This window comes from Crinia signifera, chromosome 8 (genome assembly GCF_055691185.1).
Source record: "Crinia signifera chromosome 8, ASM5569118v1, whole genome shotgun sequence".
In the NCBI taxonomy this organism is placed as follows: Eukaryota; Metazoa; Chordata; class Amphibia; order Anura; family Myobatrachidae; genus Crinia; species Crinia signifera.
Genome location: NC_139224.1, coordinates 28,051,767 through 28,075,561, shown reverse-complemented (window position 1 = coordinate 28,075,561; position 23,795 = coordinate 28,051,767). Strand labels below are relative to the sequence as shown.

Here is a 23,795-nt window from a genome sequence, read left to right as displayed (position 1 = left end):
ATTAACTCCTCCCTCTCTTTCAACCCCCACATTCGTGCTCTCTCACAGTCTTGCTGCTTTCAACTATGCAACATCTCACGCATCAGACCATTCCTCTCCACTGACGCAACCAAAATTCTCATTCACTCTCTTGTCACCTCCCGCCTTGACTACTGCAACATCCTTCTCTCTGGGCTACCTCTCACCCGCCTTGCACCTCTCCAATCCATTCTTAACGCTGCTGCTAGGCTCATCTTCCTCTCCCGCCGCTCTACCTCCGCCTCCCCCCTCTGTCTATCTCTTCACTGGCTCCCCATTCCTTTCCGAGTTCTCTTTAAACTCCTCACCACCACCTACAAGGCTCTCTCCTCCTCCACCGCTCCTTACCTCTCTTCACTGATGTCTATCCACACTCCCTCCCGTCCTCTTCGCTCCAACGCTGACCGCCGACTGACCTCTCACCTAATCACCTCCTCCCACTCCCGTGTCCAAGACTTCTCTCGCGCTACCCCCCTGCACTGGAACAACCTCCTGCCACCCATCAGGCTTTCTGATTCCCTTACCTCCTTCAAGCGCTCCCTCAAAACCCCCTTTTTTCGACTAGCCTATCCCTCCTCCTAACCTCTTTTGATCCTCCTATCCTGCCTCCGTTCCCATCCGTTCCTACTTATCCTATTGTTTTTCATTCATCCACCCACCTCCTTTTAGTATGTTAACTCTTATGAGTAGGGCCCTCCTTCCTCATGTACTCACCCTACCTCTTTACCTCACCTGTGCTCCTGTCCTGTTCTTCCCTTCCTCTACTTCATCTTCAGTCTCCTCGACAATTTCAACACCTACTTCTGAACTGATGCTGATTTTAGTTCTACCAGCTATACCCCTATTTATACTGTATTTTATCAACACACCCTGGACGTTACCTTGTAATTTGTTTTTGTTTGCTATGTACGGTGCTGCAGAAACTTTGTGGCGCCTTATAAATAAACGTACTACTACTACTACTAGGTGGCAGAAACATTTGTATACAAATTTTCAGCTGCAAATGCCTTTTTGTACAATTCTGAACTAGGCCCATAGTTTGCTGAATTTTCCTATGGTTACCGGCCTAACACACAATTTTTTTTACCTCACATAAACCTGCGGCCTAGTAAAGTGTAACCCACAAGCAAAATTTTCCCCGCCTTTTCCTGTCATTACTTCCTGGGAAGCTGAAATTCACCTCATGTAATAAATCAGACATATACGGTATACTGTAAAAATTTGAAAATAATTTATTTTTTTGTTAATAGGTGAACACCAGTAAGGCTATTATCAGTGCATATTACATATCTAGTACAATACAAAAATGGGTACAAATTGAGTGAACATAAATCTGGCATTTTTGTTTTCCTCAAACACAGATGAAAAAAAACGCACAGATGTATAACCAAACAACCCAACAAAAAACAGTTGTGTATAATTAGCACCAGAGATGTAGGCAGATGTATAAAGACAACAGAATGCTTACAATAAGCATATATAAGAAATGTAGCATCTTTTGAAATTAATATAATTTATACCATCTTAAGTGTATAGATACAGTGCATGAATAGACCACTATAACGCAAAATACAAATAATTAGGAATACAAAAACAAATATGAATTTTATCCGCAAAATATTGTTAGCCTTTTATATAAAACTGACAAAAATAATAGGGTTGCGTACAAAAATCTAGACTTTGTTGTGTTATTTTTTAAACATCACAAGAAAACATGACTAGAGCGCTATAATGACTAATAATACCCCCAAAACGTTGCTAATGACAACCTTTGTTCTGAACATGAAACACCATTATTTGTATAAATTGCTGTTTTAAGGGGAATAAGCACCATTTCTGAGTGTTTCTTGCGTTACATTCTCCTTTGCCTTCCTGTCACATGACAGTGGTTCCACAGACTTCCTGTCTACACATAGAGAAATATTTACTAAAGTACTGGTTTATACAAGCGGAGAGATTGCCTTTAGCAACGAATAATATTTTAAACCAATCCCAAGAAATTTTTCAAACACATCAATAGTAAACTAATAATTAAAGAGAACATAGGCACATATGGATGGTAAAAGCTTTACAGAGGATAAGGGTAAAGCAGTACTGTTGAACCTTACAAGTACCGCAAATGAAACGAGCAAGCCAGATCTAAATTTTACTTTCACTAGACGAGATAAAATTGTGGCTCAGCAAAAGAAAAACAGACAAATCACAAGGCCCAGATGGGATTCATCCTAGAGTACTAAAGGAATTAAGGGAGGAATTAGCAACCCCTCTGAATTACATTTTTGATAACTCACTTACATTAGGTAAAGTACCAAAAGACTGGAGAATAGCTGAGGTAGTGCCAATATTCAAAAAAGGAAAAAAGGAACGACCCAGCTAATTACAGGCTTGTGAACTTAACATCAATAGTGGGTAAATTAATTGAAGGTTTTGTAAGGGATGGCATCCTGGAATATTTAGCTCTTTATAGTTTAATTAGTATTAATCAACATGGGTTTGTGAAAAATCATTCATTTACTAGGCTTCTATGAGGATGTCAGCAACAATCTTGATAATGCTGTAGATGTGGTCTTCTTAGATTTAGCTAAGGCCTTTGATACCGTGCCGCACAAGAGGTTGATAAACAAAATGGAGGAACTGGGGCTAGGGGTAAGAATTTGTAGATGGGTAGGGAATTGGTTGTGTAATAGAGAACAGAGAGTGGTTATGAATGGCGCAGTATCAAATATGATACCAGTACTAATTGAAGTGCCACAAGGGTCGGAACTAGGGCCCATTTTGTTTAACATATTTTTTTAAGATATTGGGGTGGGAATACTCAGCAAAGTTTCCATCTTTGCTGATGACATTAGAAGAGAAAAGATTTTGTTTCCTTAGAAGGAAACATTTTTTCACGGTCAGGGCAACTAAACTATGGAACTCGCTTCCTGGTGAGGTGGTGTCGGCAGACACAATAAATACGTTTAAAATAAGGTTGGACAAACATTTATTGATTAAAAAAATAAAATATCAGTATTCACTACATAAAAACCAGGGTTAGGCTAATAAACCAAGGTTGAACTAGATGGACACAAGTCTTTTTTCAGCCTTAACCACTATGTAACTATGTAACTATTATCTTCTAGAAAGTGCTAGATAAATGATCAGGAGAATCTGAATGGTTGCTATGGGCAAAATCTCCACATCTGTAAACCCGCACTTTAGTAAATATGCTACATAGTGTCGGTACCCGCTCATTTTGCAGGGGACCACACTCCATACTTCATCCGGCCTTCGGAGTCTGTTATGTTTGTCCAAATTAATAATATCCATCCCAAAATGGCCACCGCCTCCTCTTGCATCTATAATAACTGTCTCCTTTGAGGCGGCGGCCATTTTGAAATGGACATTTTCATTGCTGGCAGGCGCAATGGGACAGCAGCAGCGGTAAACAGAGGCAGTAGATAGGGGAGAATTCCCTGACAACGAGCAGGTACCCAGCCCACAAGCCACCCAGGATCTGCGAGGGCTATTGCTACGCAATTGCATAGGGTTTGGCCTACACTATGACTACTAGTTCAAGTGTGCCTATTGCTCTTTTAATATGTCTGTTAAGAACAGTTTTTAAAGTTTTTCATATTAATCACATTATATTCTTTTAAGGACTGATATAACATTTGGAACTGGTCAGTGTAGTTTAGATCTAATTGTGTAGTGGTCCTCAATGTACCATTAACTATAGCTGTCCAGCTTGATAATCAAGAATTTTGTAATAACAAATATAAATGGAACAGTTTTCATTCATTGAATTTACTTTGAACATTTGGAATTTGAAGTTCAGCCGACCAACGCGTTTCACTTCTTAGATACACAGTTTTTGTTGTTGCTACCGAAGGCAAATATAAGCTCTGTTAATGTAAAGATATGACACTTATTGCACTGTACAAGATTGCTTTATCTTCTAAATGTATGATGGGAGATGTAATAAGTCTTGGAGAATGATAAAGCAGAGAGAGAGATACAGTACCAGTCAATCATTTCCTAACTGCTATGTCACTCTCCAATGCTAAGTACATCTTCCACATGGACAACAAACCAGCCACCACCCAGAATATCATTATTGCATCTATGTTCAGCTGTCCCTTTCAGGTGGCTGTGGGCAATCAGATCTGTTTGTTTAGTCCAGCCAATGCCAATCTGGTCAACAGATGCTTAAATAGAACATACAGGGGTAAATGTATGAAGCAGTGATAAGGGAGGAGAAGTGATAAAGTGCCTGGTACTTTATCACTGGCCAATCAGCTCCTGACTGTTCCTTTTTAAACCCAGCTTGTAACTTAACAGTCAGGAGCTGATTGGCCGGTGATAAAGTACCAGGTGCCCCTTGGTCTCACAAAATTAAGAATGAATGAGGCATCCTTGTTAAACTTCATGCAATAGGCATTAATGCAAATTGAATTTATAAGATGTCACCTCCACGCTTTCGCCCGAGGTTGTAAAAAGTCGGGATTGGTGTGTGGGTGTGGTCGAGTAGTAAGCTGAAATTTTGCCTAGGGTGCCGAAAAACCTTACATAGGCTCTGAGTGGGGATAGAACATGTATGGTCCACCAGCAGCACATAGTATGTCAGGACACAGGTAATGTGTGATGCCGGTGCAGTTTAGTGGTATGAGGACGGAATTGAAGCAGCCTTTAACCTTTAAGGCTGAGAGTTATATGTTGGAGATGGACGTATATCAGGAGATGAGTTATGTGTCAGTAAGGACAGGTGGTATGTAAGAGGGTAGAGAAAGGAATGGAGGGAGCATTAAGCCGCAGGCTGAGAGCTACAGTATATGTAGTGGCAAGAGCTTTGTTCCCCAGTATCACAGAATATATCATGAGATGTTAGATGTGCCAGCAGTGGCATCGAGAGGGGGGAGCGGATACTTTTGCCTGCTGGGGGAGCTCAGGTCCTGCTCCACCCTCCCCAGTTGCAGGGAGCCGGCAATTGGAAGAGAGATCACAGGATGCCATCGCAGCACAGCCTCTCTCCCCAGCTCAGCACACAGTGACAGCTGTAGCCTGTGATCTCTCTCCCTCTGTGTGTGGCTGTGATGTTGTTACCGGCCGCCACCCTGCACCACACACAAATTATGTTTTTGTACTCAGCAGCACCAATGTGTGGATCTTGTCAAATTGCTACAGGTAGACTGTGGATTCAAACACAAGTTTGTAGGAAGCAAAGTAAATTTATCCAACTTGTTTCTATTCTACAAACCCCCTGTAAATGCTTTGGCGACTGGCTCACTCTAAAGGACATAAGAGATTAGAAAGCACACAGTATTTCATGCAGTGTATAAAAATGCTTCAACTTGAGTCATTGGGTGAAATTTACTAAGATGTGAAATACACTTCACAGGTCATGTGCTATGGGCAACCAATCACATCCTGTCTACTATCTTCTAGAGGGTGGTAAATAAATAAGAAGTAGCTTCTGATTGGTTGCCCAAAGCAACATGACCTGTGAAGTGTATTTTCCATCTTAGTCAATTTCACCCATTACGTTGAGATAATAATATTTCTTAGTGTAAGTTCCTTAAAAAAAATGTAAAATAATATTTAAATCTTAGATATGAATTCAATAAATATTTCTAAAGATATTTCTTTTTTTTATCTATAAAAGGCACCATTGTTGTTTACTTTCAGCTGATAGTGCAAATGATTCCCTTTTTTTTTTCTCAATATAAAATATTACATTAAATACAAACAGAATTCACAATGTTATCATACAAGATGGCCAGTTGTTGTACATCAGATTGGGAGTGATATACTTGGCATTTTCTTTTAAATGTTTTATACAGTTTGCTTAATTAAAAAAATACATTTATGACCAATACAAGCCCTCTAGGAAAAATGAGGGTTGAAGTATACTAATTACAACTAATAAGGGTAGCAAAATCCTGCAGTGAAACAGCGGTTGAGCAGCATTGCGATGATAATGACTTTTTTTTAGTAAATGGCAGCAATAACAGACTTTCTATTGCTGCTGTAAATTATAGAAAATCATAATTACCACCACTGTTTAATAAATAGGTTCTCAATGTAATCAGTTTAAAATTATTAAGTGTACATTAAAAAGAGATGTTTTCCAGCCTAACTGGGGAAAACATTCCTATCTGTAGTTGTACACTGTTATGAGATTGTTCCCAAAGTGAATCTATAATTAGGAGCTGAAATATACTGAAATACCGGGATCTGTATGGAAGCCAAGGGCAAATGTTGTTATTATTTTGATTCGTAGGTAGGATCACGTCTGTGCTATGCAGTAAATGTAACAATTATTAACTGTAAAACTAATTGATTGGCTTTAGATAAAATTAGATCCATATTGAATTATGGCATTAAATAGCTAAAATTTGTAATTACAGCAGCAAATGAAAAAAGCTTGCTAGGCTTAAAATCATTGCAAAACGAAATTCGAATTTGTAATAAAAGTTTGTTAAATTATTTGATATGTATGCAAATAATACTTCAATAAAAAATATATTTAATAAAAGAAAATCAAATTCAACAAAAACACAGTGCTAGATGCGCTCAATATTTACGGGGGTTTATTCAGACCTGATCGCATGACTGCAAATTCGCATAGTACGCATTTGGGAGGCCATCCTGCTATAAAATCCAGCGCCATTTTTTTTAAAATCCCTGGTTGATTGACAGGAAACCAGCATTTGTGGGTGTCACCCAGCCGTTTACTGGGAGTGTCAGGGAAAACACAGACGTGCCCAGGAGATTTCAGAGAGGATGTGTGATGTCAGCTCTAGCCCTGAAGAGCCTGTTTTTATTGGAAATGCAAATTAGCAGCCCAACGATCAGATTTGAATAACCCCCATAGATATACACATATTGCAATGGAATTTGTTTGGGGAAAGTGAACAGATTAAGAGGGAATGATCACATCACACATTATATTATTGTTAGACTATTATCACATGATTACGATATACATTCTTTAAGAAACGTCAATTTGATCGCTACAGAAGTTTTTCACTATTCCCAATCTTAATATTGGTCAATTCTGACATATTAATGTTTGTAATTAGTCTATAGTTACCTACCATATATTAATTTTCTTACTATTCTATGAAAAACAATTGGCTTTTCTGATCTCGTCTCAAAGTGTGTGTCCAGCTCTCTTCCTCATACATACATATTGAGTAAGTCAACTGATGCAGTTGGAAACAGCTGAATCTTATCTAGCTGTCTGATTTATATGATGAACATGTTTCCTGTTCCTTCCCCAGAAACACAGAAGGCATCAATTAGACTTACTGTAAATGCAAACTACACCATAAGAAAATAATATGAATTTATTTAGAAATTGGTAGGACTTCCTCACGCAATAAACGGTATCCAAACAGCGGACAATACCTTGGTCGACCACTAGTGGTCAAAGGCCTCTAGTTAGACACCTAAACTTTGTCAACTGCATCTAGTTAGATAGTTATGGTCGACGGCAACGTGTCCTACAGTAGTGAGGTTGACGCTATTTTTTCAAATTTTTTAGGTGCAGGTTCACTTGGTTAACACTTTTCTATCCAAGTGGACATAGAGTTAGATTGTAATAGTGTATGGAGCATAGCGCCCATACACAGTGTCCGCCGGGACCCCTGTGACATTCGGCACAAACAATTGACCTCACTATTGTTGAACACACTGCCATCGACCATTGACAGGCATCGATCTACCGCCACTGTCTAACTGCAGATGGAGCGCACGCCGTCTAGCCGGGTCGGATCACCAGCCGCTGGAAGGGGTGGCACACGCGTACCCTTCCAACAGAGCTCCCCAACTCCCCCCCCCCACCTCCCCGCAACCGCCACTAACCCTGCCCGTGTCCCTGAAGTGGAGATGGGCAGGGTTCATGTTACCCGCCACCGGGAAATTGGGACACGCGTGTCCCATTCAGATGGAGCTCCATATCGCCAGCTGGGGGCATTCTGGCGAGCCCCGGCACTGGCTGAGTGGCGCTCCATCTGTACATGTGGTCAACCAAGTTTAGGCGTCTAACTAGATGCCTTCGGCCACTAGTGGTTGATTATGGTTTTGTTGACCTAAATATGGTCGATTCGATATACCATAACCGCCCTAAACTGGCCATATATATGTATCTCATAAGGATATTTGTGAACTTTGAACTACAGGAGTTAACCTAGTTGGAGGAGTTATAATTAGACATTGAATATAAAGATGTCTTGTACTTAATAATTATATCTTACATAAACATTTTATAGAAAATGCCAAACATACACTTTTAACACTTAAAAGCACCGGAGGCTATTTAGCCAGTTACAATTGGATAGATGATGGACAGACGGTAAACCATTAAACATTGTGACAACGGAGCATCACTCATGTCAATATGCTACATATGATGTAGAGCACACAAAATGCAGTGGACAAACTGCACAGATGAACAAAAACACACACACAAAAAATACAGCCAAAACCGCTACAGTGATGACGGCCCCTGCCACGAGTAGGCTGGAGATAGATCCTGCAGGGCGGCGGCTGCCAAGAGACATTTTACACAAACAAATATTAAAATAAATAACCTCAAAACATAAATATTATACTATACACCACTTGGTGTACAGTCTATTTACACATGTACAAATGCTGAGCGTAGAGGTATTGCAACACAAGTCTTGATCCATCTGAACTTCTGATCTCTTATTGTTAAAGCACCTGGGAAAACATAAAAACAGTGCATGGTTACATTTATCTGAATAGTAGGAAATAATCAGATGCCTAAAATCTCCCCTATGCAAATAATAATAGAAAAATTTCTGCAAACTAAATCTGGCCACCAGATGGCGATGTTAACAATGGTATGAGGTTTCTCAGGTAGATTTTGTGGCCCATTCAGAAATGTACATAAATTCACTGGTTTATATATACCTCCAATGGAGGGATGCTTGTGCATGCGCAGGACTTTTCCACTGGTCCTGCCGGGTCACATACTTTACACTCGCCCCATTTATTGAGGGTTATTCAGATGTCCAATGTTCACACAAGTCATCCGATGCTGCATCTTCAGATGCAGCAGCAGATCATACAAGCAGATGCCGCCTTTTTTTTACTCAAAGCCCAAGGTGCGGGCTTCACCACCCTGTGCGTGAATCAAACGTGCTGGTGGCGTAGGAGCTAACCCCTCAGACCCAAAATGCCAACTGAGGGGAAAAAGGGTCAATGGGTCCTCCTTGCCAGAGCTCGTAGAGACGTCATCCATCAACCCTCGAAGGGGTGAGGGTCACTGGGCTTCCCTCAGCCTTTCGACTCCTGGTCGCCTCAACTTCCTCACGATTGTTCTGGGGATCGATGAGCTTGGCTCTCCCTGTGAGGATAAAGCCTCAGCACAAAGGGCACAGGGCAGTGATAGTCCATAAGGGTCATTCCTACAGCCCCAAAAAGTGACTCCACTAACAAAAAAATGTGAATAAGAAACAAACGTGAGAACAAAAAAGTGTAAAAAAATGTCCCTGCGCTAGGTAAAAAGCCAGGGCAACGGACGGGCAATGCGTTCTGAAGTGGAAGTGCGACCTGAGTCATACTAGTGCATAATGCTAGCCAATCACCAGTGCATGTTCAGGTACACCTGGTTTAGGTAGCACCGGGGGAAAAAAACACCTTGGGCTTCATGCAGCCGACCTTCCAACGTCCAGCCAAGCGGGTCCCTATAAAATTTCTAGGGTCATTTTTGACCCCCAGCATGGGAATGAATACTAAACTTGGCTTTTCGTTGACTCTCTATCATGGGCTATAAACCCCCAGAATGAGAGCAATCTCTTCAGTGGGATACATTTACTAGGATGGTAGTTCTATTTAAGATTTGATGTTGCCCATAGCAACCAATCGTATTCTATCTATTATCTTCTAGAAGGTGCTGCATAAATCAGAAGTAGGGTGAAATTTACTAAGATTGGAGTTATATTTCACATGGGATGTTGCTATGGGCAACCAATCATATCTATTATCTAGAAGGTGCTAAATAAATAAGTTGATTCTGATTGGTTGCATGGATATATCAGTAGAGAATTAGGTGGCGAGATGAAGCACGTCACATGTTTCCGATGGCGTAGGCGGCTGCATTCATTCGTATTCGCATTGGGATTTGGCAGCCGAATACAAAAATGAATCCGTAGCTTGCAATGACCAATCAGATCCGTGCAGGTTTCATTGGTGTAAAAATAGAATTAAAAAAATAAAATAAAAATGTTGTGGGTTCCCCACACACGGCTATAACCATCCCTGAGCATTACCCTGCTGGCTGTTTGGGCCCGGTGCTGTTAACCAAAATATGGGGGACCCCTACTCATTTTGGCCCCCCGTAGTTTGGGAACCAGGACCGGCCCTTGAGCCTGGTGCTGGTTTTAGAAATTGCGGGGAGCCACTATCTGGTTTGGCCCCTTGAATTTCGTAAACCAGGACCCACGCCGTTTTTTTTAATTTATTTATTTTGCTATTTTTACAACAATGAAGTCTGCATGTATATGACTGATTAGTGCAGGCTTTAGCCAAATACACCTGGAAAATGAGTAGCATTTTCTAGGCGTATTTTCAACTACCGTGTCAACTACCTATTCGTATTCTTGGGGTATTTGTATTTCTGAATATGAATGAATAGGCCTTTGAAATACATATGACCAATTAGTCAATTTGGAATCACCATGTGGAAGAATGGTGATTACTACTGATATTCATTTGTATTTAGAAATATGAATAGGAATATGCCAAGAATACAAATGCCAGTATACCGGCCTTTGCAAATTAAAAAAAAATGAATTTACGGCCGTACACGGGTACGAATGCCTACAAATAGGCGTATTTGTAGACATTCGTATTTTAGTAAATTTCCCCCTGAGGCTTAAATTTAAGTCTGGAATTTTTATACATTGGTACTAGCTGGTAAATCTTAACTGTGCCACTTAAAATCATCCAGGGTAGCTGACAGTAACATGTGCCACCATCTTGGATTTGTCGCAGTGACCACCTGCACTGAACCTCTTACCAGTTCTATAACAGCTGAACACGGAGGCCAGTTGCCGAGGACGGAATACACTTCCCACAGTAACCACCACATTTTCCTGTCACTTTGGTTCCATCCTTCAATGAAAAAAATAAAAAGATTTAGGTTTTTATTTTAGTGGCAAATATAATCATTTAATCACTTAAAAATCACTATAATAACTTGAATCAAAAGAAGAACGTTGTGATCAGATCTGACTGGTTACACAGAATGCTTACACCACCTCAGAGCCCCCTTTCATTTGCAACTGCTCCTGCGCTCAAAGGGGGGTGATTCTAATCACCGTGCGCCCCTGTGTGTTCACGGAGGGGGCGATGGTGAGCGACTGCGCATGCACATATACTTTTATGCATGAAAATGCTGGGTTGTTCCCATGTAAATGCGCCTGTGACGTGTTGGTGGGCAGCTGTCAGCGGACATCAACTGCCTGCCCGATTCCCCTATAGGGCGCACGCCAGTGGCGTAACTATAGCTCTGCAGCCCCCGCTGTGGCGGAGAGGCGCAGAGAAAGTTTGGGTGCCGGGGGTCTGCGGGGCTATAGTTACCCGCTGCTGTCTGCCGGTACCTGCCTGCCGTGCCGTCACAGTCCCGTCTCTCCCAGCACTGGCTCCTGCTTCTATAATGAAAACGGACACTTAGAAAATGGCTGCCCCCATACTGCAGACAGTTTTCTGTCTGCAGTATGGGGGCAGCCATTTTCTAAGAGTCACTTTTCATTATAGCAGCAGGAGCCAGCGCTGGGAGAGACGGGACCGTGACCGCAGATGCGGCCAAAATAGGTAGTTACGCCACTGGCGCCCGCAGATGTAAGAGAGGTGTCCTACATCTGCAAGCGCTGTAGAAATCATTCAATGGTCGGCATGCGGGGGAACTCGGCGTGAGGGAGGGGGGGACGTTCACGCGGACGGCAGGCAGTGTTTAAACCACACGCAAAGTTGGAAATTATTTTGTTTCTGCGCAGGGTAAATACTGGCTGCTATATAGATTTCAGTTTGATCACATCCAGCCCAAGTCTAACTCTCTGCACCTGTTACATCTGCCCCACCTGCAGTGCAGCATGGTTTTGTCCATCTGCAAAAATTGCAGCCTTGCTTACAGGTCTGAATTAGGCCCAAAGTTCTGAAAAAACCCTACAGCGCATGTGTTACGCAGCACACACAAAAAGTGCTGATGCAATCGGGTCAGAGAAAAACAGAACAGTGATGGACAGTCCAAGGTGGTGGCTAGAGGACAGTCCAAGGTGGTGGCTAGAGGACAGTCCAAGGTGGTGGCTAGAGGACAGTCCAAGGTGGTGGCTAGAAGGGAATGTGACATTCAGTAAGCACATTATTGGAGTGTTGCGAGCGGGTTACACGGAGCACAGACACCCAGTATGTGGGCAGCCCCAGCGCCCGACATGCTGCACGCCTGTCACAGCCGACACATCATTCTCCTCACTGCCCCGGAGAGGCTGCTGGATGCCGGCCCGCAGTTCCCCAACCTGGGTGTGGGCACTTTTGCCCGGCAACACCATCATCACCACCACCATCACGCAGCAGTGGCAGCGGCTGAAGCAAAGATGCAGGAACGGGGCTGAACCTGGCGCAGAACAGCTTTGTGGAGCCGGCGCACATGGGCGCCTTCAAGATCAACCCGGGAGGAGGCTCAAATTGTCTAGTCTTATATGTAATGGGCATTACAGTATGTGTCATAATGTGTAACTGCATTACGGCATGTGGCTGTGTGTGTAATAGGTATTACGGAGTTTATATGTAATGGCCATTACGGTGGGTAGTATAATGCGTAATACCTCGCCCCTTTGTGATGCCACGCCTTCTTTCCATTAGGCCACACCCCCTTTTTGAGGCGCAGCAGGTGGGCCTGTGTTCTCAAAATGCCAGGGCCGATTTTTGGTCCCAGTCCGGCCCTGGACGAAGGAAGGAGTTTGTAGGCAATATGCTTTAAGTCATAGGGGTGTATTCAATACGGCGGCCAGGGGGATTTGTACGGCGAGGATGGCTTATTTTTGGTGAGGAAAAGCCATCCTCGCCGTCCTACCCCCCTCTTCATCTTTAATGTTTGGGAGAAATCCAATCCCCTTAAACGGCGAGGTTGGCTGCGAATGCAGGGAGCCCGCTGCATTTTGTGGAGTAAAAAATATATATATATAAAAAAAAAAAACAGTTACAATTAAAATACAAAATGTAAAAATTCCTTACTGGAGATTTTGCTATTTCAGTCACTGCATAATTTCCCTGTGACATCCACTTTGTAGTTTCTGATATTGAAAGGCCGGTTCCTTTCAGGTTAATGCTGAAACGACCCTAAAAAAACAAGAAAAACATTTATTCACTTACACAACTGTCTCACGCGTAAAACGGAGGAGACCTACTGTGTAGCTAAAATCAGTCACTGAGATGGGCCACTGGGTATTGCTGTGATGCTTAGAAGTCACATATTAGCCAATTATGCTACCTCCGGCATTGCAAGTTTTTCTGCGCACCTCTATGAAGTGTAAGGCAAAACTTGCAATGTGATTGGCTGCGATGTGCCATTGTGTTGATTTAAATAGTCTCCTGACAACGCAAGGGAAAGACTCGACTATCAGACTGCTCTGTACCTCCCCAGTACACTATGGGGGTTATTTTGGTTCACTCCTTCTGGCAAATTCCTTCTTAGATGGACAAAAACATGTGCACTGCAGGGGGGCAGATGTAACATGTGTAGAGAGATTTAGCTTTGGGTAAGTTATTTTGTTTCTGTGCAGGAAAAATACTGACTGCTTTATTTTTACACTGCAATATAGATTTCACTTTGAAGTAAAACCCCACCCAAATTTAATTCCGCACAAGTTACATCTGCCCCACCTGCAGTGCACATGGTTTTGTCCAACTAAGAGAGAATTTGCTAGAAAGAGTGAACCAGAATAGCCGCCTATGGCCCTTATTCAGATCTGATCGCAGTTCAAATTTGTTCTCAAAATGGGCAAAACCATGTGCACTGCAGGTGGGGCAGATGTAACATGTATAGAGAGAGTTAGATTTTGTGTGAGTTATTTTGTTTCTGTGCAGGGTAAATACTGACTGCATTATGTTTACACTGCAATTTAGATTTCAGTTTCAACACACCCCACCCAAATCTAACTCTCTCTGCACATGTTACATCTGCCCCACCTGCAGTGCACATGGTTTTGCCCATTTTGAGAACAAATTTGTACTGCGATCAGATCTGAATAAGGGCCTATCAGTTAGAGTCTTGCCATAATGCACTAGCAATGCTTTTTATGTGTAACTGCGCTTTCTGTCTCTCCCCCACAAATAAAGCGTGCCCGGGGAGGTGGCATTGTGCAAGAACAATGTTCCCTTACCTGAGGGCACTTAGCTGCGCTGTAACAGTCCCCAGCTGTGGCAAACGGGACAGGTCGTCCATCAAGTGTACGTGCAAACTGCAAATCCGTGGCTGTGGAAGAGAAAGCACAAATCATTCCAACACGCGCACATGTCGCTGGCCAAGATTTGCGCTGCCTGGCAAGGCGGAACAGAGAGACAGGGCTTAGCCTTGCGGGATGTGAGCAGCTCTGAATACAGTGAGAGACTTTATAAAACAAGTTGTGGGCTGCTCATTAGTGAGAGAGCTGCCCCAGAGACAGGCAGCCAGCAGCGGCTGACTTAAGGTTTGCAGCTTAGCAAGGCTTAAATCATTCGATGTCGCCAACTATCAAATGATTTTTACCCTCTTAGCAAATCTAAGTGAGTCTCAGCTGAGTGGTCCAAGAACTGGGCGCATGACTGACGTCCTGTGACATCAAACACCTGCCTCTGGCAGGCAGGTGTCCGCTTGCATTCACATGGGTATGTCCAGCATTTTTCCAGGGTGCACATGCCCACCTCCATCGTGCCCCCCCTGTGTGAGTGCCACGGAGACTATGCAAGTCGATCGCATAGAAGCCCTGCACCTGCACATAAGCGAATATGCTCAGGGCTTCAAAATCGGTCTCCCGAGCGAACCCCCGTGGGGGCGGGGGGGGGGGCAAACAGAGTAGAATCAGGCCCAATGTTTCAACAGTATCATGCAGGGCCGAAATTATAAGGGGGGGGGGGGGAGCGGCTGTCGCATTGGGACCCCATACAATACGGGCCACCAAAGTCACTGCTCGCTGGTGGTCTCACAGCAGCTCCCAGGTCCTGATGCCTGCCGGTTGTAGTAGTGCAACGCTACCTGTATTGCTGTTCCAGCTGGCGGCACTAGAACGAGGAGTGGCTGCTACCGGAGGCACTAGCCAGCTAGGTCTACACCCATTCTGCAGCCAGACTGCTCCCGCTGGTGACCACTGATCACTCACTGCAATGAGTGGTGGCGGTGTACCATGGCCACTGTAGCACCAGAGTGACCGTCAGGGGGGAGGCTTTTAATCAATTTTGTTTGTGGGGCCCCCCTCAACCTAGTTGCCCTGGAGAATCCACAAGTATCACTCCAACCCTAGTATTGTACCATACGGGTGCCAGACGCGGTCCCGACAGTTGGGAACCCGACAGTCATTTACCCGACGTCGGGATCCCGACTGTCAAAACGCTGACAGACAGGTGCCCAACGGCCACCCTCTATTTTCCCTTGTGGCGGTCCACGACCCCCATAGAGGGAGAATAGAATAGGTGGCGAGCTCACCACGCTGTCTGAGACCGGGCAGTCGGGATCCCGACGTCGGGCTAATGACTGTCGGGATCCCGACTGTCGGAACCCTATACCACACCATACACCATCTTGTCTGGAGTGTTGGTGGGTCACATACACCACTGCGTCAGAAACACAGGGTGCCCATACACCAGTGGTGTATTGGTGCAATTTCTTGAACCCCTGACAAAATCCCGATCCTGGCGTAGACTTTTTAACATGCTTAATTTCCCCGATCCCCCTTGGATCGCTGAACAGCGTATCCAGTCGGCAGAACGGTGCTGGCTGATTGGGGGATCATGACCACTAATGTATGGCTGATCGGGGGGTGATGACCACTGGGCAGCACCAATCAGATGTCAGATTTCATCAGTCAAATTAGATCAGCACATACAACATGACAGGCAGCACTTTCTTATATCAGACTGAGGGCCAGATGTACTAAGCTTGAAAAGGGATAAAGTAGAGAGTGATAAAACACCAGCCAATCAGCTCATAACTGTCAAACTACAGGCTGGGTTTGAAAAGTGACAGGTAGGAGCTGATTGGTTGGTGGTTTATCATTCTCCAATTTATCAAGGCTTAGTACATCCCACCCTGAGCCACTATGTGAAGTCCTTAAGGTTATCGCCCCTCTCTATGGATCTATGAAGATGTTAGCATGGCGGCGATATGCAAGGTAGGGACACAGATCACATTGTATTACGCACTCACTTATAATCTGCAGCGATGTCAGATCCAGCCTCACTTTACTGAAGGTGGAAAAGCCGGCTGCTGTGTAATCTCTTCTACAGGGGCAGTCCTCTCTCCGACTCCCATTGTAGGGGCACTCGGTGGGATTCTGTAACCTATAAGACAGACATCAAGGCCCCAGTCAGGCAGATACTGTACATTACATTATTGCACCAACACGGATATAGAGCCATGTGACATATTAGTCAGTAGTGTGTATGACTCTGGCAAACACAGGGCACAGCGCATATGACAAGTTTTTGAAAAAAAAATAACTGCAGGTACGATGTATGCTGAATGGCTGTGCCCGGAATTTATTGTTCTCTTGTTTTCCACGCAATATTGAGCAACGTGTCCAAAATATACTAAATTGCACTTAGTGCTCCTGAAAGTGACCGGGGAACGAGGCAATTGGCGATAATCTGGTTTCATTTAGGGCCAGATGTATCAAGCTTCAAAAAGTGATAAAATGTAGAGTGATAAAAACCAGCCAATCATCTCCTACCTGCCATGTTACAGGCTGGGTTTGAAAAAAGACAGGAAGGAGCTGATTGGCTGGTTGTTTCTCACTCTCCACTTTGTGAAGCTTGTGGCCACCTGTGTGCTCAGTAGAAGGGGTTGATAGACTGTTGGGAGGGGCTGCTGGGGATACATACTGTAAACAGTACATGAGAAAATACACACTACACAATTGCTACTAATGGCCAACAAATACAAGTTTGGGGGTTCCTAAAATGATGAAACCACTGGTAAGTGTGCACGGGCCCCTAGGTCCCTAGTCCCCACACAACACACTACACCTATGTTTTGTAACTTACCTTCCCCGTGTCCCACACTGCTGCAGCTACAGTGAAAAATGGCCGCCGCACATGATGCAGTATGAATTTTGTCAGTTATGCCAGCATCTACAGCGCCTTGATGAGGAGGGGGCCCACCCAGAGTCTGCACACAGACCTCCTCATCTGGGAAAACGCCCCTGGATCAAACCTTTGTGTAGCCTTAATCCATAATATCCAGCAACCTTGATTTATTAAACCCCAAAGGTTCGCAGTTACATGCAAACCCCAATGGTTGTTCAGTGTAAACTCTAGCATTTACTGCAAAACTTAATGCATTGTCCTCCTTACAATGGATGAATATGGCAGCCCGCGCCCCCCCACAATGCTTGAAAACAACCCACAGAGCGACAGAAGACTTGTGAGTGTACACAATAATCTCTTTCTTACATACCTGTAGCCAAACACCTCCGAGTAATTCTCTGCCTCATCGCTTACGAGTGTCACATACTCCTTGGGGCTCTCTGACTGCATCCCAGAACAATAAACCTGAATGAAAACCAATCATTATTATTATTACATCATGACGCGCCTCCAGCCATCTATAAATACTACAGCGTGCCGGATATCATGGAATACACAGAAAGAGAGAAGGAAAGTCACCTTTATTATCTTCTCTTCCACTATAATGTAGTGCTCGCCGTCTTCGTTAACACTGCGTTGTCTAACGTCTTGGCAACTACGTGGTAGATTGCCTGTAAAACAGAGGAAACATACATTGCTGTAATGAAAAGTAGGGGCCGCAGTCACTGAAGGTGTAAGAGTACTTACACCATAGCAACATCGCATCTTACATAGAACTCCCAACTTAGTAAATAAGCCTATAGTCTCACATAATTGAGGCCATGCATGATACACATTTATGAGCCATTACTATTATGCCGGAGGTCCTGTTGTCATTTATTAAGATGTATTATCATGAATGTTGGTCCAGCTCACAAGTTGTCTGTCTCCCCTGTTGTATGTGGGTGGTTAGTGTAGATATCTGTTGTGTTGCCTTCATTTGGATGGCAGGACGTTGCCTCACTGCTCTCCATTTGTTATTTAGGATAGGTCTCTGCAGCCATTATTTAGCATGATATAGGGTGGGATGTACTATGACGAAAATGCGGTAAAATCCCGGTTTTACCGCATTTTCAAATTTACTAAAACCTGGCAGCATCGTCTTCGGCGGGCAGGGTATCGCCACCTTTGGGCTTCTATCGCCGCCTGAGGCGAGGGTGGTGATGTATATGAATACATCCCGCCCTCAGTGAGTAAAGGCACACTTCTGCGGTTCTCCAGAGTCCTGTGGTGATTTGAATACAGACCACTTTACAACTAGCATACTTTGCATGCCCAGCATTCAGCCAAGCAGCCCTGTGTGCTTAATGCTGTGAGATGAATCACCATTTCGGGACCCGTTTATATTCCCAGCAATCTCTACTCTATAGCAGGCAGCTGTGCTTCTTAGCAAACATTTGTGAAGTACCCTCTATAGACCATCATAAAGTCACCCACACCGATCACCATCATACAGCCTCACCCATTACAGCGTCTCGTCTACCCCCTGAGAGCATCCAATAGGGAAGAGTACTCATTTCATGGGTAACAATCCGGCACGTTAGTCTGAATTATATATACAGTATAGAATATATATATATATATATATTCAATAAATGAAGATGCGGCGTCTGATTGCTCTAAAATAATAAATACTATGTGTGCTGGTCCGCACTTGTTAAGAAACCAATAAAAAGTTATCTAGTAGAAGTGGATCTAAAAACACGATATATAATTCACTATGGATAAAAAATGTCAAAAGGTATGTATAAAAAATATAAGCATTTATTTAAACAAGGTAAACAGTATGTCCCTTTAAAATACAGACAATTAAAAAATTATTCTAACCTAAAAAAATTTCCTAAAATCAATTATAAGGTGCAATAAGAGAGAAAGGGTAGCTTAACTGGTAGAGATGAGACAGGAGGGCTAGAGAGTCCCAACGCGTTTCGTCCTTCTGACTTTATCAAGGATAAAGTCAGAAGGACGAAACACGTTGGGACTCTCTAGCCCTCCTGTCTCATCTCTACCAGTTAAGCTACCCTTTCTCTCTTATTGCACCTTATAATTGATTTTAGGAAAATTTTTTAGGTTAGAATAATTTTTTAATTGTCTGTATTTTAAAGGGACATACTGTTTACCTTGTTTAAATAAATGCTTATATTTTTTATACATACCTTTTGACATTTTTTATCCATAGTGAATTATATATCGTGTTTTTAGATCCACTACTACTAGATAACTTTTTATTGGTTTCTTAACAAGTGCGGACCAGCACACATAGTATTTATTATTTTAGAGCAATCAGTCGCCGCATCTTCATTTATTGAATATACACATTTTACCCCTAGTAACTTACCATTACTTTTACCCTTGAAGATTGGCTGACACCCCATAATTAGAAGGGGGATATTGCCTATCGATATCTGGTGCCTGGACTGAGGATACACAGGTGGCGCCACTCATTCTTTGTTTACATATATATATATATATGCTTATTGCTTTCCCAGTGATATAACTGCTTGGATGTAAGAAAAATTAGCAATATTATGTTGCTAAGGTACAGTTCTTTATTTTAGACAGGGCCTCACCCATGCTAAAAGGCCCCATAGAACTGCCAAGGGTATAGTTACACATTAAGCCCCCTGGAATCAATTAAGCGTGGTATTGAAAACCCCCCTTAAGTTCACATCATGTTCATTAAATGAATCCATCCACCTACTATAAATGCAATACACTTCAAGTCTAATAACCCAAGAACGGATTAAAGCTGGAACGTCAGATCAGACCGGCTCCCTGCAGCACCCGGTACCACTGAGGAACTCTATGTGCACCCGCAAGCGCTGACAATGGGAGAAGTATGGCCGGAAAAGCACTGGGTGAAAGCCAGAGTGGTCCGGAATCTGGAACACCAGACCAGCCTTATACAGCAGCTTTTGTAGCTGTGGAGCTCTCTGTGCCCCACCCGTGTATGTGACAGCTGTCACACAGCAAACGGTGATGGGAGCAGCGGCGGAGGCAGCCAGCATACCTGTAGATGTTCTATCAAACACCACAACTAAGAAGGTAATGGCTAAGGTTCTGGATGTACTGATCAGGGGCCAGCTGTGAATTGGGGGACGTTTCATTTTCATTAAATTTTTTCGAGGCAAGGCCCAAGGTACCTGAAGCAGCTTCAGATCCCACACTGTCCCACCCGATTACTGCCATCTGTAGATGAAGGAATTCTAGCAGTAACTAGAATCTCCCATAATTCATCTGGGGTTCGAGCTTTTAGCCGCGCGGCTCCGACTCTATGGAACTAATTCCCCCGCACAGTTCGAGAGACCCCAACTCTACTTCCTTCAAACACACTCAAGACTTTCCTGTTTACTCAAGCATTTCCTTAATTCCCTTAAGTATTGTTTATGAAAAGCTTTCCTGTACTTCATTGTTCCTGTACTGTATTACATTTATTCTATAGGTTAAGCACATTAAGTCCTATTGGAGAAAGAACACTATATAAATAAAAATATTATTATTATTATTGTCAGCACTTGCTGGATGATTGGGATGTTGATGAGTTTGCATTGAGCATCAGGATGAGAATTACAGAGGAAGCCTAAAGAAGCACACACAGTAAAAAGGTGATGATTGCCCCAAGTTCCCTATAATACAGAAAAATACTTTGCTGCTCAAATTCATGTTAACTTTCTAGTAACTATTCCACATAGATTTCCTGGGACATCCCAATGACCAAAACCCACTTACACTCATAAGGATTGTAGCACAGCCTCTTCTCCTCTGGTTTCATCTCCGTAGGACACATGTTGCTGGGCATATCGTCATTGGTTAAGCACTGCACGGAACGCTGCATAGACCCAGATCCACATGTAACGGAACACTGCAAATAAAACCAGCCGTGGCTTATGTTACGGTCAGTCCTGTCACACTGCTATAGGTACATAAACGGGATGCAGTCAATATACCTACAATCGAAAGCCCGATGGTCAAAATACCGACAACCGTTGACCGACACTCAAAATACCGACATGGTCAAAATACCGACATTTAAAATGTAGACGGGTCAAAAAGTTGACATGAGTTTTTCGTGATTTTAAAAAATTGAAACCGACTTGTTCATATTTTACCATTCGAGAGGACTCATACGGGGTTCATGTAGACCTATGTCAACATACAGACCCCAAAAAATTTGAAAAACTTGTGCATAATTGTTGGTCTATCTATATTTTAATTGTAGGTATTTTGACCATGTTGGTATTTTGACCTTCGGTCAATTGTTGTCGGTATTTTGACCATCGGGATTTTGATTGTAGGTAAATCATACTGGACCCACACAAACAGCTTCTAATCTTATTACATAGTAGCAGGGAGACCTTTTCTGAGTTAAGCAATCTGTGACTCTTTGGCTATTGGAGAACAAGCTGGGATTTGTAGTTCATCCACAGCTGGAGCTTAGGCAATTGATAGCATAATCCAGGATTCATCCAAATTATCCACTGTATACTGTATTGATTTCTTCCTTCCTTTAAATGAGCCTAATTTACTTTTTCACCGGCAGCTAATGTCCCAGCTTAATTTACAGAATCTTTAGCGTTTCAATATCGTTCTCTTAATTAAAACATGATGCGGAAAAGATGTTTCAGGGTCTGTTACTTTCTATATGACCCCTAACTCCTGCCATTTCCCCTATAAAATGTAATGATTATCACTGTTTCTCTCTCCGATGTGCGAATAGGTTTTGCTGAAAACTGAACACAGCTGAACTTTCTGGTTCCGAGCAAAATCCCGGCTCTGGTTATCTTGCCAAGTTTGGATCTTGGATCTAAAAAAAAATAATCTTGCTTGTTTTGGATTGCATGATTTCCTCTGTACCCCGATGGGCCAGGGCGACCTGATCTACAGGCAGCATGGAAGTAAACATTAATGATAATAATGGTACAACCAATGTCCAGAATTGCTTACTCTCCCAGCAATGGGAGAATCCTGAAAATTCTGTGGTGCTCCCAGCAACCAATAAAAGTTTTCAAATCTCCTGGCCTACAGCCAAGCCCCCGCAGAGGCGTGCATGATTCCCTACAAATAGCGGGGTACCAATGACGTGGTTTGCTCAGAATCACGCCATTGTGGCCCCGCCCTCTGCTCCACTATGCTAATTATCTTGGCATAGTGCAATGGAGCCAGGCCACATAGAGGCAATCTCTTGGCCACACCCCCTGTTCCGCACCACGCCCTCTACTTTGCCGACACTGCTGCCTCCTCCAGAACTGCAGGCAAGTATGCCTATGCTTTAATATCTTAACAACATATAAATGTCATAGCATAACTGACCGCATAAGTAAATTAATAGTGAATTGTCTGGGAAATAAAATGCTTGCCAGTAAGTTTTATGGGGATACAGCCACTAGGTCGACACAATAAAGGTCGACATACATTAGGCTGACCACTGAAGGTCACCAAGGCTTAGGTCAACACCTGAATAGGTCAAAATGACTAAGGTCGACACAATCATTAGGATGACAATGGGAAGGTCGACAGTCAAAAGGTTTTTCACGTTTTTTTTTGAGCGGACATGTGCCGACAGGCGGTATTTCATACCCTACCATCCACTAGGGTGCGGAGGGAGAATATAACAGTGTGCCCAACGCAGCGAGGCATCGTGTCTGAAGCTTGGCCATCACAGCGATCCATGCAAGTGGACGCTTATACGTGTCCATGTCGACTTGCGTTGAAATTTGGGACGGAAAAAGGGGAAAAACTCTTGTCGACCTTTTGACTGTCAACCTTTCCATTGTCGATGTAATGCTTGCGTCAACCTTCCGACCTTAGCCATGTCAACCTAAGCCCTGACGACCTTCGACCTAATGTATGTCGACGTTCATCGTGTCGGCCCTATCATGAGCTATACCTCACATACATGTGCTTTTCTTCCAGATTCCTAGAAATGAGTGCACATATAGGAGCTCACTGCACGGAGAAGCCTGCAGTCCGCCTGCTGAATATTACACTATGAGGGTGACAGTAATGTGGGTCACCTGACTCCAGCAGTACACACCGGATACCAGTTATGTACAGGAGTCGCCCAGCTAATGCAATATACAAAGCTCCGAGCAATAAATGTCTCAGCTGCAGCAGTTACTGTTTTTGGCAAACACTCGAGATAAGAGCAGTAACAAGCTCGTTTAATGACCCGTGATGTTTGCCAATAGCACTCAAATGTCTGCTTTCAGTACTAAAAAAAGGATAACACACTCTATATCTATACCCTGCATTTTACTCTATTTAACTTACATTTAAAGTGACGTTATACCAGGGTTGCCTACTTTTGAAAATTAATTTCAGGGAGAAAATGAAAAGCCAGGGGGCGGGCCTTGCGTTACCAGGGGCGGGCCTTGCGTCACCAGGGGCGGGCCTACAGTACTTTGATAAGCAGCCAGATATGGGTTTTATCTAGGTATTAATATGAGAAA

At 43.3% G+C, this 23,795-nt stretch overlaps 1 protein-coding gene across 2 annotated transcripts in view; it reads right to left on the bottom strand.

Moving 5' to 3' along the window:
- Positions 1-1,227: 1,227 nt before the first annotated feature.
- Positions 1,228-23,795, bottom strand: part of ADAMTS9 (ADAM metallopeptidase with thrombospondin type 1 motif 9) — a 237,736-nt gene continuing 215,168 nt past the window's right edge. For both annotated transcript variants that reach the window (XM_083156037.1, XM_083156038.1), the window contains exons 33-40: positions 21,076-21,208; positions 17,887-17,978; positions 17,678-17,772; positions 16,430-16,563; positions 14,412-14,503; positions 13,264-13,368; positions 11,048-11,142; positions 1,228-8,724 (exon numbers count right to left, since the gene is read on the bottom strand). In XM_083156037.1, the coding sequence (XP_083012163.1) occupies positions 11,053-11,142; positions 13,264-13,368; positions 14,412-14,503; positions 16,430-16,563; positions 17,678-17,772; positions 17,887-17,978; positions 21,076-21,208 (741 nt within the window). In that variant the 3' untranslated portion in view covers positions 1,228-8,724; positions 11,048-11,052. The remainder of the gene's footprint in view (positions 8,725-11,047; positions 11,143-13,263; positions 13,369-14,411; positions 14,504-16,429; positions 16,564-17,677; positions 17,773-17,886; positions 17,979-21,075; positions 21,209-23,795) is intronic.